At 38.6% G+C, this 15,082-nt stretch overlaps 1 protein-coding gene across 1 annotated transcript in view; it reads right to left on the reverse strand.

Moving 5' to 3' along the window:
- Window positions 1–279: 279 nt before the first annotated feature.
- The window catches only part of LOC135482686 (uncharacterized), a 36,538-nt gene continuing 21,735 nt past the window's right edge, over window positions 280–15,082 (reverse strand). The window contains exons 22-43 of the mRNA XM_064762943.1: window positions 14,658–14,717; window positions 14,260–14,322; window positions 13,814–13,858; window positions 13,460–13,522; window positions 13,085–13,132; window positions 12,446–12,511; window positions 11,690–11,749; window positions 11,355–11,396; window positions 10,985–11,053; window positions 10,011–10,073; window positions 9,750–9,791; window positions 8,156–8,218; window positions 7,314–7,373; window positions 7,023–7,079; window positions 6,434–6,493; window positions 5,737–5,778; window positions 5,018–5,071; window positions 4,438–4,458; window positions 3,887–3,937; window positions 3,141–3,209; window positions 2,466–2,513; window positions 280–2,024 (exon numbers count right to left, since the gene is read on the reverse strand). Coding sequence (XP_064619013.1) covers window positions 1,987–2,024; window positions 2,466–2,513; window positions 3,141–3,209; window positions 3,887–3,937; window positions 4,438–4,458; window positions 5,018–5,071; window positions 5,737–5,778; window positions 6,434–6,493; window positions 7,023–7,079; window positions 7,314–7,373; window positions 8,156–8,218; window positions 9,750–9,791; window positions 10,011–10,073; window positions 10,985–11,053; window positions 11,355–11,396; window positions 11,690–11,749; window positions 12,446–12,511; window positions 13,085–13,132; window positions 13,460–13,522; window positions 13,814–13,858; window positions 14,260–14,322; window positions 14,658–14,717 — 1,184 coding nt within the window. The 3' untranslated portion in view covers window positions 280–1,986. The remainder of the gene's footprint in view (window positions 2,025–2,465; window positions 2,514–3,140; window positions 3,210–3,886; window positions 3,938–4,437; window positions 4,459–5,017; window positions 5,072–5,736; window positions 5,779–6,433; window positions 6,494–7,022; window positions 7,080–7,313; window positions 7,374–8,155; window positions 8,219–9,749; window positions 9,792–10,010; window positions 10,074–10,984; window positions 11,054–11,354; window positions 11,397–11,689; window positions 11,750–12,445; window positions 12,512–13,084; window positions 13,133–13,459; window positions 13,523–13,813; window positions 13,859–14,259; window positions 14,323–14,657; window positions 14,718–15,082) is intronic.

The raw sequence follows: 15,082 nt of genomic DNA on the forward strand, positions 1-15,082 counted from the left end.
TCCTGGTCACCTTAAAGGGGGAATATAGGCAGGAACAGAGGGGCTAATTTGGCCATCTTCAGGTGACTAATACACAGAGACAGGGCTCTGGGTTATGTCAGATTCAGCACTAAATATATTCCTCATACAAACACTGATCATTTCGAGGTACTGTGAGATGTGAGAGACCCCTATTTGCGACTACATGTAACTATATATTGCCTGGGTAACTGCTGCCTATATTGTCGCTTTAATCCACGCTCAAGTTCAAAACTGCATTAAATAAAGTCAAAACATGAATAATTTGCTGCTTAAAGTTTATTTGTTCGTTGTTCTCGCATCATCCTAACCAGACTGTCCAGTCATCTGGTCATTCATACATTGCATTACGAGGACAGTTTCGAAAATAACGAAGATAGTTAAAATTGGTCGATAGAGATTTTGAATAAAATTAAAATTTCTTCGCTCGATGCACACACACAAGAATCAAAGTTTCAAGTTAATTGAATAACTAAGATTTGTTAAACATAACATATCGGCCAATTCGACCAGAAACCCTTATGGCTATTTAGTTTTAGGTTACAGTAGTTGCATTGTATTATAATGTGATGGTCAGACCCAGTACCGACTTGCTTTTGAGGCAACTCCTGGCATATACCTGGTATAACTGGAAATGTAATGTTTCAGGTCACTGCAAAACAATGGACCTACTCCCATTGGGCTGGCTATTATGCCCTTATATGTATTGCCAAGAATTGATAAAGTCTTTATTACTATATTAGTTTTTGGAATTGTGGAAGCAATAGACCCGAATCTATACGTATAACAGCCTTTGTTTCAGAGCAACCGGATTAGAACGGGACAGCGTCGAAACGAAAGTACATGTTTGGTTAGTTTCGTTGCATTCATGTCATTCCGCAAGCACGATATCTTAGACTTCCTGTCCATATTGACGAATCAGAAGCCTCCGATGCTAATTCTTGCGTCATACAAGCTTGATAGAGGGCTCCTGATTGACTAATAATACGCACATGATTTCTTAAAATCATTTTTGAGGAACGCCGTGAGACGAATGAACCATTAAAATCATATGTATCGGTGATTGTTTTGCGTGACACAAACGAATGATCTCTCAAAGTGACAAAGAATGAGTTTTCTCCTTCTTGAAACGAAGGCGTCGACATCCCTACTTCCCGTGTGCTTATACAAATATTGTCTTACGGCGAATGAAGTAATACAAAACACTGGGAACCTGGATAGGGTTTCTCTAGCATATCGATTTCGCGAGAGGCAGCCACTAGGTTCCTTTCATTGTAAGGCAAATAAAAGGCAATTTCCAGTAAAGTGGTGTGATACAAACATACATATACATGTACTGCTTTCTTTCAGTGATGTGGTATAAAGTCTAACTCCACATCGTATTTTGTGGCCTGTTTTTATATACATGAGTAAATGTCGAGAATTAATAAAGACTAATAATGCGGAAGCAATGCTACAGCAGGTTTTCTAGCAACAGGCTCCACATTCTGATAATAGGGGGCTTTTACAAGTTATAAACCTGTTTCCATGTATTGTTCCCTTACTGGCTGATTTTCACTTGATCTTTGTCACATAATACAAGCCTTATTTAAACTTTAATTAATTTAGTAGCGCTATTAAGCCAATTTAATGAGGTCCTAAAACCCTTGCGCGAGTCCCAGAATCTGTGCGCTCATATGAACGAGAGAATTTCAAACTTTCGACAAAATGCCCCATATTTTCTTTATCATTGTGTGACATCATATAGCTTATTTCATCATCAATTTGTTTGTTTTGATTTTACCTGTGAATTATTGTAATATAGAAAACTGTATGCAGGAAGACAATATTAACAACATCAAAGATATCGCGCACTAAATGTCTTGTCGAAATTCCACGAGATAATTTTGGATTCTTGCGGTAATGCATCAAGCGTCCGTAGCCGTAGTCCTTTTATAGTTTCCGTTGGTCGTTTTCTCTGGTAAGATCCTAGTGGCCTTTGGACATCTTTTTCTTGAAGCTATTTCCTACAAATGCAAAGAAAATGAATCTACTATAGGTGAATTTCTGTTCTTGCCATACATTATCCTCTTTAAAACTAGGGTTGCACAGAATTGCTTTTGCGTTTTAGAGCACCCGGCCGAGAAGGAACAAAAGGTGCTTTGCTTGTGACCCCCAGGGTGCCATAACTTCTAAAAGGTAGTGGTGTATATAGCCTGAGACAATAATGTAACAATAATAAAGATGTCAAGCTGCATAGTAAAATACAATGAAACCTGTTTTTGTACAAGTATAATTTCATTACGCTTGAATTTTAGTAACATCTTTTTACATGTACGGCGATGATAAAAAAAATCAAGTTTCGTAGGCGGGCCGTGATCTACAGATAAATCAGTTTTATTCTCAAACACCATAACCCTCAGCTCCCCCTCCCCTATTACGAACGCACTAGATAAATTGGCTCTTACCAAGAATAATCCTGGCACGTACGAGTCTCTTGTTGCAGGCTACAAAGGCTGGAAAACGGAAAGCGAAACAATTAATATTAAAAAGTACATGTAGATATCGTTGAATGACGTTAAGGAATCATTACTTATGTTTTTGAAAAGTGCCTCAATTTTACACAAAGTGCAATATATGTTCCTAAATCAATAAATAATTAATAAACCATGACCATCATGCGCATTACGAATAACAGCGACTTATATCACGGATCCTTGTACGTATTACGGATAAAACTACATGTATTAGAAAAAGGACTAAATTTGAGTGCATTTCGATCCGTATAAGGATTCGAGATAAGTTACTAATCTCAACCTCCCTATTCAACCATGGGGATCGAGGCCTATAAATATTTGGATCTGTCATAGGCCTGCGTCCTTTTCATCCTGAATTTCGGGCCAACACTCAGCACTATCGACCGTGTGCGAGGGAAGATACGACTGACTCTGGTTTTTCGAAGATGGCCGCTCTTTATGCCTTCTCAAATCTCAAAATTTCAACTCTCCATGTGACTGAATTTGTTGTTGGGGGACTGGTCTTTTGAATCAGTCAAATAGGACATATGCCCTTATTGTTCTTTTATCCATGTCCTTGCTCTGCTTAGTTGAATCTAAATTTGATCTTCTGAAGAATATACTTACAGCTGGTCGATATCAGCTTCTTTTTCTTCGCCGTCCTAATAGTCGATTTGAAGCTGCTTATGCAGGAAACTGTAAGGACGAATACAAGAATTGATGAAAAATAGAGTGTCAGATAGGGAAGAAAGCGAACTGTGACTGAGTAACGGCACTTTTATTGCAATTGGGATTCATCTGTACGGAGTAAATTCAGGATCTGTTGAGTGTTTCTTTGACAACTGTAATAAAAGCTTCCGAGAAATCTGTACCAACGACAATGATAATCTTTCTTTGCTCAAAACTGGTGAGTACACTCTTTTTCATCTCTTTCAATCTGCGTTGAAGTGCCGTGATGGTTTGGTGAACGGTGCCGCTCGAGTCAGGATCTGGCAGCGTTTCAAACGATCATCATCGCCATCAGCGTCCATGATTTGTTCAAATTTTGCTGGTTTATATGAGAAATATCGTCAATCATTTCTCCCCCTTGGATTGTTTTTGCTCGCCAATTATTCAAAGCACTCAAGAAAGGTGCATAGAATAATGTACTTATTTCGGGGCGAAATGTTGCTTTTGGAGCATTCTGCATAACGGCACCTTAAAAAAGTCATTTGCCCCAAATGAAAAACGTACACATTCTGATCACATATTTCGAGCTTGTCGAAGAATTGGCAAGCAAAAACAATACGGGAGTGACATCACAGAAAACAAAATGGTGTCCATTTTAACCAGGCTCGACGTCAATCGTTTCATGAAAAATTTAAACTACCTACCAACACGCTTCCTGGTCCTGCGAATCGTTGAGATGATCTTCCTGTAGGGACCTTGAATAATGAAGAATATTGAATATCTATATTCTTTTGGACGTGAAACGCAAGTGTGTTCCTTCGACATTGTATAAACATTTACAACTCAAACTTTTTGCCACTGGACACAGACTACATGTATCACAGTGGGTAAAGGTATAGTGGAAGAGCGTCCGACTCCACGGTGGGTAAAGGTATTGGTTTACCTTGTAACACTATAGAAACAAGGCCCTCCCACTACAGTGTTGGAGGGGTACAATCGGATGAAAATAATAACTGCGGGCCTTAACGCCCCTAAAAAAAACTAATCCTTTGTCTGTTTCCTTTGTGTCGTCATTTCCCATCCCGGTAAGTATGTATTTTTCTTTGGCAAACCGATACCCTTATCCACCGTGTTTCACATTTGCTAATAGATTTTTGCTACAAATGGCTCAAGAGATTTTCAACGGTAAAAACCTGACTGCATGGCGGAGATGACAGGTAATCATATTAGGAATTCATAATGAAGTTCTGCTCACCTTCCTTTACGACATATTTGACTGAAACGAAAAAAACAAGATAAGATTATTTAACTGCAAGTCAAATTTTAGGTGAGTGTATGCAATTGCATGTAAAAAGACATGATTCCTGTAACAATGACAACATATTCGTCAATTTAGCATGCGCCATGCCATTGTAATGGGTTCAATAACTCTTCGTCCCAAAGATATCGCAGCTGACGAACCTATTGGGATTGTCAACATAAGGATTGCGGAGAGTTATTCATTACTCCGCGCAGTGATGAGAACATGGAGTGATGAGAATACATGCATGTCTGATTGTTATGTCTGTATGGAGATTGGGTGCAATCATGAGGAGTAATTCCAAGTAATTCGTATTTACATGTATAAGCGTAAACGAATGAATGGGCGATATCAAAAATTGAGGCGAACGATAAATAATTCAAATTCAAACTCAAATGTTTTTACTGAAAGCTTCATGAACATTTACGCAAGGCCTTTCTTTACAAAACTGAAGTAAATACATTCACTAGTCTTTTTTCATGCCGCGCCAGTTATGTAATTCCAACCGCTCCATTTTCTAAAATTTTTTACTTACTCTTGGTCTTGAGTAGCTTATCGACCTTGACCTTCGTGCTGCTGTAAGATGATTCTTGAAACAAAAAGAAAACATCTTTTATTGTCACATCTACTTCAATGCAAATCCCGCATGAAATATACCTGTGAAATTTAGGTGTAATTTTGTTCTGATACTTCTTGTTAAAAAAAGAGTTTATTTTCCTGGAGGATAATGGATACATGCAGTGGAGTCGTCTAATCCACTGGTTATCGGGTGGCAAATAATATTTTCCGAACTGTTTGCTATTTCAAAACTTTTGTTTTCAGGAGCTGAAAAACACTCTTTCTTGTATTCCCGTCAACAACAGGTCAATAATTTACTTGTCTTGTTGGGATTTCGCGACATTTTTTTTTATCGCAGCCTTGGCAGCAGGAACTGATCTCAATTTTCAAGGTGAATGAATTTGAACGTTGATGACCCTAAAGTTGTTGGTACATTCTAAAAGATGATTTCACAGCGCAGAGAATAGTAGTAATAAAATGCCCACATCATTTGCTGAGGACAATCCTTACAGATGATGTCATGTATAAGAACAGTAACATCCTAGTCTATCAGATAATGTCTATAGAAACCATTAAGCCAATATTCCTCACGTCTATTTCCTCTCAAAGCAAACAAACCCACCATTGTGAAATGAACTTTTAAACCCCAATTTGTAAAACCACTTCTTGATACACCATGTACACTGAATCACTTACGGATGGATTTCTTTAGAGCGCCTGCACTAGCACTGAGTCCCGCTGTTGGAAATGAGAAAAAAACAACAAAATTAATCTATGACAACTCAGTCTGACTATTTCCACTTGTTTGCTATTTTGTTAAAGCAATTGCTGAAAACATCGTGGTCGGTATCGCTGGCGTGACAATATGACACTATTGGATGATTGTGTAGTAATAATTTTTTTTACAAATTATTTGCAAAATGTGATAATTCTAACCGAACTCTTTTCCATTCACAACTTCTCTCTAGCAACTTTCAAAAGAATTCTGGCCAATTAAAAGCCCTTTCTTATGCTTCATTGCTATTGTCTTTCAGAATTGAACCAATCACAAGAGTGTATTTACACGTGATCAATATTCGGTAAATTTGATAATTGTTGGAGGAAATTGGAATGGGACAGTTTAGAAATCAGAGGGCAATATAACAGGTATTGTCATTGCCTGCTGTACGAAAACATCAATAGTGCACCATACAATTTACACAATACAGAAAACCCCACGTAATTCTCCCCATCAATTTCAGAGACAACCATGAATTTCACAACGTGTGTATTAAGCAACAGGCTTGTAGAGCCAGGCGGCAGGTTCAGGAGAATCAGTGATGTAGACCAGGCTATTGCCATTCTCAGGCCGAGGTTGCCTGTCGCCCTTGATGTTGATTTCGCCCTTGCTTACCATTGGTGACTGCCTTCTTTAAGATCCTCATACTTTTCTGGATGCCATTAATGGATCGGCCTGAAATGACACAGACATATTTTAGTTAAGTTGTACTTGCTTAGAGGTGCATCGTTTGTATATATTCTCGAATTCACGTCATGTTTTGTGCAACATAGTAAGTTATAGACAGGTATGCGAAGTTTCATCGTGCTGAGTTGTGCAAAAGCTAACATACTCATAAAGAATCATAGACAGGTATGCGAAGTTTCATCGTGCTGAGTTGTGCAAAAGCTAACATACTCATAAAGAATCAGTCAAGCCAAAAGTGTACGTAATCAATTCCTGTGATGTGAATTAGGTGATACCAGCAGTGTATTAGAGTAATGTAGGCTGCACTTTAAAGAAATAAAGATTTTTGACCCTCTGAAAAAACAATCAAAGGGTTTTTGACTAGACAAGTATGCATCCCATAGAGGTTTTTGGTAAAATGCAAAACCTTTATGATTTTTGAGATTGAGATTTTTTTATCGTTGATAAACCTCTATTTATTTGTGTTGGTCTAATTTTTTTAAAGCTAAAAAACCTAAGAGTGTGTTCAATAGCTTACCGATCTTCTCGAGTCTCAGTTTCCGGCAGACGATTTTCATCTTGGCCTTCGTCATGACTGGAGAGAAACAATTGATTATTCAGAGACGATTTCAAATAACCCGAACTATGTAAATCTAGCAAATTACACACGATTTTCATGAATATTTAAAAATATTCTCTCCTCACTTTTTTTCCGCCCAGGTTTTAGTCATTCTAGTGATTTGGACATAAACGTAAGATAAAATATCTGAACAGGTAACATCAATCACTACCCTAACAGACAAACAATTCTTCTAAATGGTTGACTTACTTGTGATACTCTTGCCTTTTGTTTTGATGGTGCTCTTGGTCACAGTTTTGGCGCCGATTGCTGAAAAAGGACGTTTATGATGAAACAGCAAAAACAACGAGAAGGATCTTCTAACACCATCGTAACAGTGAAGGGAGTGTCACCTACGGGATATCAACTGTTCGTAAATGTTATTGTACCGCGGGCATGTGAAGTTCATCATTGTAGATAGGATAGACCCCGATATTATGAAAAGTTCTCGTTCCTTTTCCGCAAAGATTACCACTGCCTTCTTCCAGGCTACGTGGGGTTACCACGATTTAATGACAAGGACGTAGTCAAAACCGAAACATTTCTAAAGCTTTCTCCAATCTAACTGTTTATTCACGCAAAGGCATCAGTATTAAATACAAATCCTAACTGCATGCAATTACAAAATTATAAATCTATTCGCATGCTATGAATTAGCAATTTGCCATGATCGGACAATTTGGACAGCAAATATCTTCCCTAACCCCATTAAAATGATAGTTAACAACGGAACAAACAAAACGTTTAAATCGACTGCTTCACAATAGACAGTCTTTAGGCACGAAATCGCGCATCCCCGACAAAAGTATTTCCGCTGAATGATACTAAATCATTCGATACACCACGTTAACAATATACATGTAATAACTAATTCAGTTATTATCCAATTACAAAGATTGCTGTCCAATAGTCCGATATCGCAGCATGCAGAAATAAGATCAAACTCGAAGAAATTAAAGGGCCGATATTTTCTATATCCCGGGGGTATACTTTACAATTATAAATATGACAAAGCAGACTAAGTAGTTGGACGGCATCTTTACTGTACTTACTTTCCAGTGAGGCCTTTTTATTGTTTGCTACCTTTTGCTCTTCAATGTCCATCTTTCCAACAGCTGAAAAAGGTAAAACCGCATTTATTTGAATGATAGGTACTCTCTAGCGTTAATATTAGCTTTTGGATTGTTTCTAAAACACCCTCATGCACAGCTTGTCATCGAGTGTATTTTAGGAACGATACAAAGTCCTGCTATGAGAGGAAAGATGTTGATAAGGTTTATGCCTGTTTCGCCTATTCCTGTTTCGCCTATTCCTGTTTCGCCTACAAAATTCCTGTTTCGCCTATTCCTGATTCGCCTATTCCTGTTCCGCCTATTCCTGTTCCACCTATTCCTTTTTCGCCTATTTCCTGTTTGGCCTATTTCCTGTTTGGCCTATTTCCTGATTCGCCTATTCCTGTTTCGCCTACTTTCCAGTACCCCTACAATTAATCGACTCTCCCACGGGGAACCTTAGGGATGCATGTCCATTTTATGGCGAAAATGTGAGGGGACAATTGGATGATGTTAACGATGTGATGACAATTTGACTAATCAAATGCCATCAACTTTGTTAACAAACCATGCCATGACCGTTTTGAAAGAGTCACCTTGAAAGCGGGGACAGTCCGGGACTTATTTGACCATAGGACCATAGGACCATACTGACACACAGTAAAAATTAATAGATTAAGTAGAGTAAAGCAGTCGTTTATTTTATGAAAACTGAATTCATGAGTTTTTGATAAAAATACATAATATTGTACATTCTCATAATTATTTGATCGAAATCAGCTGTAAAACCCATGTCATAATATACATGTAGGTACAGCACATATAAAGTCAAACAAGGTGGAAAATACATATCATGATATTATGTCAGACAAGGTAACTGATGGCATCAACGTAACTCATTATGTCCCTCTCTCCATTGACGTATTGTTCTTTGAGGCGTAACATGCGTTCGTCAATGCGTACATATGTGGCTCTCCTCGGGTTTGGTCGGTCAGTAAGGGACGGTTCATATTCCTACGTCTGTGGGGAGGTTAGCAATACATTTGAATAGGCGAAACAGGAATAGGCTAAACAGGAATTAGGCGAAACAGGAATAGGCGAAACAGGAATTAGGCGAAACAGGAATAGGCGAAACAGGAATTAGGCGAAACAGGAATTAGGCGAAACAGGAATAGGCGAAACAGGAATAGGCGGAACAGGAATAGGCGAAACAGGAATACAGGAATACACCGTTGATAATGCGTGTGCTCAGTTTGAGGGTAGGTAGGTAGGTATTTCAAACTGTTTTCTCCACTTTGACTATTCAATAGTACCCATGGGCCAATACCAAGCTTGGTGAAGATCGGTTTATTAGTTTGACGGTAATTGGCCCATGCATGGAGGTTGGACCATATGACCTTGCGATTTGACCTTTTTGACCTTGACTTTTGACCTTTCAGTGACGAACTTTTCGATCGATTGGAAAAATGAGCTTCAGTTTCCAGACAACGCTAAAACGGGGGCAATACCGCTGGAAGTTCAGTATAATAAATAATAGATGTCAGAAAGTTGACTCTGAATAACTCAATATGTGTAAATGGAAAGCGGTACCTACCCATGCAATTTCCGTCAATCATCTTTTCATTGGGACCGCATCCTAAAGTGAAAACATAAAAAAGTAGTTTAAACTCCTCGAAATTTGTGATGATTTTATCACTCAAGTATCATTATAATTGTCCCGAAATCATAAGGGTGATTCTGGAAGCTTTTAACCTTCTAACATTAAAAAATTGACCCTGGTGGAAGCATCGTTGCCACCTGGCCACCAACCAGCAAGAAATAAGAATGATTTAACATATTTTTAAATCCCACTCACCAGTTGGTACACAATAAATGGTGCCATCAGGTGCTGAAACCTTCATCTGCCCGCGGGGACAGGCTGGAAAAATAATAGAAACTCTAAAGCTCACAGTCGTACTAAAATACCTAAAATTTGTAACAGCATTGCTAAGTGTATGCATGGTGATTCAGTTACGACACGCTTTCTCTTCGCGATTAACAAATGAGTTTGTATTTGAATGGTGATTTCCATTATGTAAATAGACCTCCTTTGAAAGTTTCAAATGTTTACTGCTAATGTATACAATAATTTCACCAATTGCTGGTCCAGGACTGACGTTTTTTCGGGTCCGATTTCTAACCACACGTGAGCAACATCAGTTGTGAGGACAACATCAGTCGTGAGGAAGCCATTGTCGACAGCGGTCATGAAACTGCATCAGTTACATTCTGAGATCAGGATTTTTTACTCCTACCTCATATACAAAATATCGACCGGCAAAGTATATTGAAAACCACTGGTTATGCCAGGATGTAGCCGCTAACACAGATTGAACTTCCAAGCGTTTTTTCATCAAACCGCCGGGATAAAAAGCATACGCCGCTCTGCGTGTCGCATTTGAGTCCGGCATTTTACTACAATCACAGGTAACTATGCTTCCATTTGTGAGCAGCTATCTTTCAATAGCTATGACTTGAGCAAGTCATTTCTTCATGTATTGAATTCTAACTATGATGTCCTACGTTGGGTGGAATCTCGGCGAAACTGACGTCTTACAACGCCCGTCAGCGGAATTATACAGTCTACTGTTTCATTACGAGCACCAAAATCAAATTTCTTCCGTATAATATCACGATATTGGTGAAGATTAGAAACTTCTCAATCTTTTCTACAATTTTCGCTTTGACTGTTGAGCCCTATTTGTTTGTGATCTACTCAGCACATAAGAAGTTTTGACTCGATAACTAAAGTTAATAATTAATTTCATTCATTATGACCTGACGACTTACTCTTCTTCTTGCAATAGAGCCGCCCCCTCCTGTCCTTGTTCATAGTGGAGCCTTTGCGGCACTTGTAGACTGTAAAATATATCATATTTACAATCAATATTAACAATATTTTATTTATATCTTACACCAGGAAAAGTATATCGTGGATTCCTCCACAACAAATACCATAATCGGCTGTCCCGGAATTCGTGCATTTTGTGGCTGCAGCCGGATTAGTGTCAACTTTTTTGCGAGAATTCGGATTTGGCACGATATAGAACGGCGCGCTATTGAGTGGCGCTGCAGCCGAGCCTTGTCCTTAAGTGCGTATATTTCATTATATATTTTTACAAACGCAACGATTAAATCGAACAACCTTATTCATACGTACGAACACATTTGCTGCCTTTTACACGGTATCCCCACCTGCACACTGAAATAATAACAAAATCGCCTTAACACTCACGCGAACCTTTTCTCAATTCCGAATCCGTCCAACAAACTACTACATTTCACAGTTGTCCTCAGTTCTGTCTGACGAGCATTGTCTACAAAAATTCTGATTGAAATTTTTGAATCAGTCGCAAGATGAGTGTCTGTCCTCATCATATATATTTGTATCAACTTAAATGTTGAAGAAAATTGCCTGAATTTCTCGTTAGCAGTATGGTGAGCGTGAAAATCCGCCACCCATTGTAAACACCATGATTGAAAGGTCATCCTTACCAATCTGTACACACAGGTAACTCCCTTTGCGTTTGACTCTCTTGTAACCTCTCCTACATTCTGCAAAAAAGGATACTCTCATCCTGTTACATTCTGCCTAGTTGGAAAAGTTTTGTATATGGCGGATTAACGACTTATGACAACCCTTTTTGGAAACAAAAGAATTAACCTATCTACAGAAACGGACCAGGTTGCACCCAAATAACATATTTAATTGAACATGTGTAAGCATATTACAAGTCCATAACTATAGTCTTTTTATAGAATTTACGTTAATAAAATCAATTTTGATAAAAATGCAGATACAACTAGTTAACCCTGAGCCCAGGCGTTGTCTATTTTCATAGCAAATCCACGTTTCTCAGTATCAGCCCTTCGTCCCTCTATGTGAAGACCGAGGAAGAAGTGGATGCAGTTTAAGCCGGCCATGTAGAATTAGCGGAATGAGCGGAATGAGTGGATTCTGTACAAAATATGATATAATTTCATACAAAATGGAACTTAATGAATTCATTAAGTTTTAATTTGTTCGATACGCCACAAAGATTATTTGAAAATCGCTTTTTACAGTCGTTAAGCCATGACTCGCAATGATGGCATGAAAACTGGTCTGCAGGGACAGTTAAGTTCAGTCGGTAGCTGTGCGCAGCGCTGTATTACCGTACCTCCTTTCGTCTTCAGAGTTCAGGCATGGCGACGATCATCGCGAAATACTGGCTTTTCCAGGTGATTGAAGCCCTTTAAACCTATACTTACGGACTTTCACGCAGTATCTTGTCTTCTTTTTCTTGAACATATTAAACCCTCTTGGACAGCCGTACCCTTGGAAAACAAAATAAACCAATCATCAAAATATGAATCACAGTAATCCTGCGTTATACCTGCGGTCAATCCTGCCCTCATCGGCCAAATCGAGTGTGATATGAAATTCTACAACACCTAAATTTAAAATGAACCGCAGTTCACCGTGTAAATGCGCTATACGGCACCTCGTTTTGAATTAAGCGGTTACTGCTTGAGTTGGTGCAAAATATGGAAGCAGTCAAAAAGCATCCTTAAACCACATTATTCGTTATCTAATTTGAGAAACAGATACCTCACTGTCGGTATTGATTGTCTCACCAAAACCGCTTGGGTGGAGCTAATATTTTGGCCAAAACCTCGGTTACCCCTCGCTTTTTGTCCACATTTTAGCATCCTCGCGGATTTGGTGAGACAACCAACACCTCAAGTTCGGCATCAATTCCTTAAACGAAAATATCTGTTCCGGAAGTTCCAATCATAAGGACATTTGTCTCATTTTTACAATAATGATCATGCAAAGATGTGGACGCACGCTCAAATTTTAGCATGCGAGTGTAACCAGGTATGAAAGTGGTGAAGTTTGTTACTTACAAACACATTTCATGGAATTGGGCCTCCTGCGATATCCACAAGCACATTCTGAAAAAGAATAACGGATACGATGACATAAGTATATACACGTACATGCACATGTTTAATCAACAGATGAGTACTAGTATCACAAACATATTTTACCGGCCTCGTAACCGACATAATAAAAGCGGCACAACATAGATTATTAATGATTTTTGCATCAATTTCGCAGGGCGAGCGCCATTCAGACAATGAATAAAACTGGCAAGTTTCTTAATGTCCAGCCTTGGTTAAATGGTACCTATATGCTGCTCTTCGAAATGACGGAAAACACACAGAGGTGTCCGAAATATGTCATTAAAAACCGTTAAACGTCTTTTTTTTAAAACTTACTTGATACGCAATGATATCGCTTTCCGACTTTGACGGTTGCCATTCGATTTGGACATTTTCTGACTGAAAAATAAAGCAACACGTGATGCAATAAGAAATTTCTAACATGAAGAACATAATACTTAAATATCGTCGAGGCGAATCTTCCTCACGTCTGTTTGAACACAATAAGGATAGGTGCTTCCATCGTTTCCTTTCAGTAAATTCCAGCAAACAAAATGGCGAAGGTTCGAACGGTAGTAACACCCCTGCACTGATCTAAAGGTTCATAAATTAGACAATATTTCTTCTGCGTAGTATACTTACACAGGTTTTTAAAAAGAAAAAAAAATTAAAAAGAAAAGGTATACTTACACAGGCATCCCCTCTTGGAGTTAAAGCGATAGCCAAGCGGACACGCTGAAACGATGGAAAAAGGTGGTTAACACGACTGACAGGACAGAAAATAAAAAAATCTGATAGGTATCCCCGAAAGGCACCAAAGTCTTTCCACACAATTTGCTATGTCTTGTTTCCATAAGCAGAACGTTAAAAAGAACAAAAATAGAGGAGTTTAAGAGTCAACATTTGGATAGGTTTTCCTCCAATAGGAGACAACTACATTGTTGCATGACTGATAGGAGAGAAAATAGAAAATCTGATAGGTATCCCCAACAAAAGCACCAAATGCTTTCCACACAATTTGCTATGTCTAGTTTCCGTATGCAGAACATTTAAAAAACGAAAATAAAGGAGTTTAAGAGTCAACATTTGGACAGGTTTTCCTCCAATAGGAGACAACTACATTGTTGCATACTCACTGACTCTGACGCAGTAAGGTCTACCCTTCCTACTCTTCCTCATGCTGTAGAATCGAGGACATCCTGAAACAATCAACATATCTGTCAGATTTTGGCAAACGGTGGCACAAGTACAATGTATTGTATACTTGTCATGCAAATTCTGACACTCCTTCTTTTCCGACCATTTCTGACTGCATCTGCTTGTCATGTAGGTTTTCCAATTTTTTGAGTTCTCATGCACTCTGGAGGATTTGAAACAAGCAACAGCTCATTGAAAGGTTGTACAAACAGAATCCTCAAAAAGATACGACCACACAACAGGACCCTCAATAATGATGTAGTTACATGTTAGTTTGAAATTCAATTTTAAAAAGATTAGACATTTAAATGACTGCCGAGAAATGAATGCGACTTACTGAATTTGACGCACAGCCATCTGCCTTTCATTTTCTTTCTGACGAAGGGATAGTAACATCCTGTAAACAATTGATTTTTAGGTATAGGCAATTTCATAAAATGGATTACAATACTAGTGCTGACGTTTGTTTTGTAGACAAAATACATATACTATGGCCTATCATGTTGTAACTGCTTTCCTTTTTGGGGCGAATGTCCACCATATGAAACCAACTTGCTCCATGATCTGCTTAGACATAAGGACTATCATGCCGACTTATCGGCGGTGAATATCAGTCCTAAAGTCTCCTCCTATGAAGGGTGAAGGATGGATATACGCACAACGACGGTGGATTGGCATGAAGGACTATTGACTCACTGCCTCGTCACGAAACTAACTTGTGCCAGGATTACTGCCTCATTTCCCCGTTAAGATACCGACTCG

Source organism: Lineus longissimus, chromosome 2, assembly GCF_910592395.1.
Source record: "Lineus longissimus chromosome 2, tnLinLong1.2, whole genome shotgun sequence".
Classification (NCBI taxonomy): Eukaryota; Metazoa; Nemertea; class Pilidiophora; order Heteronemertea; family Lineidae; genus Lineus; species Lineus longissimus.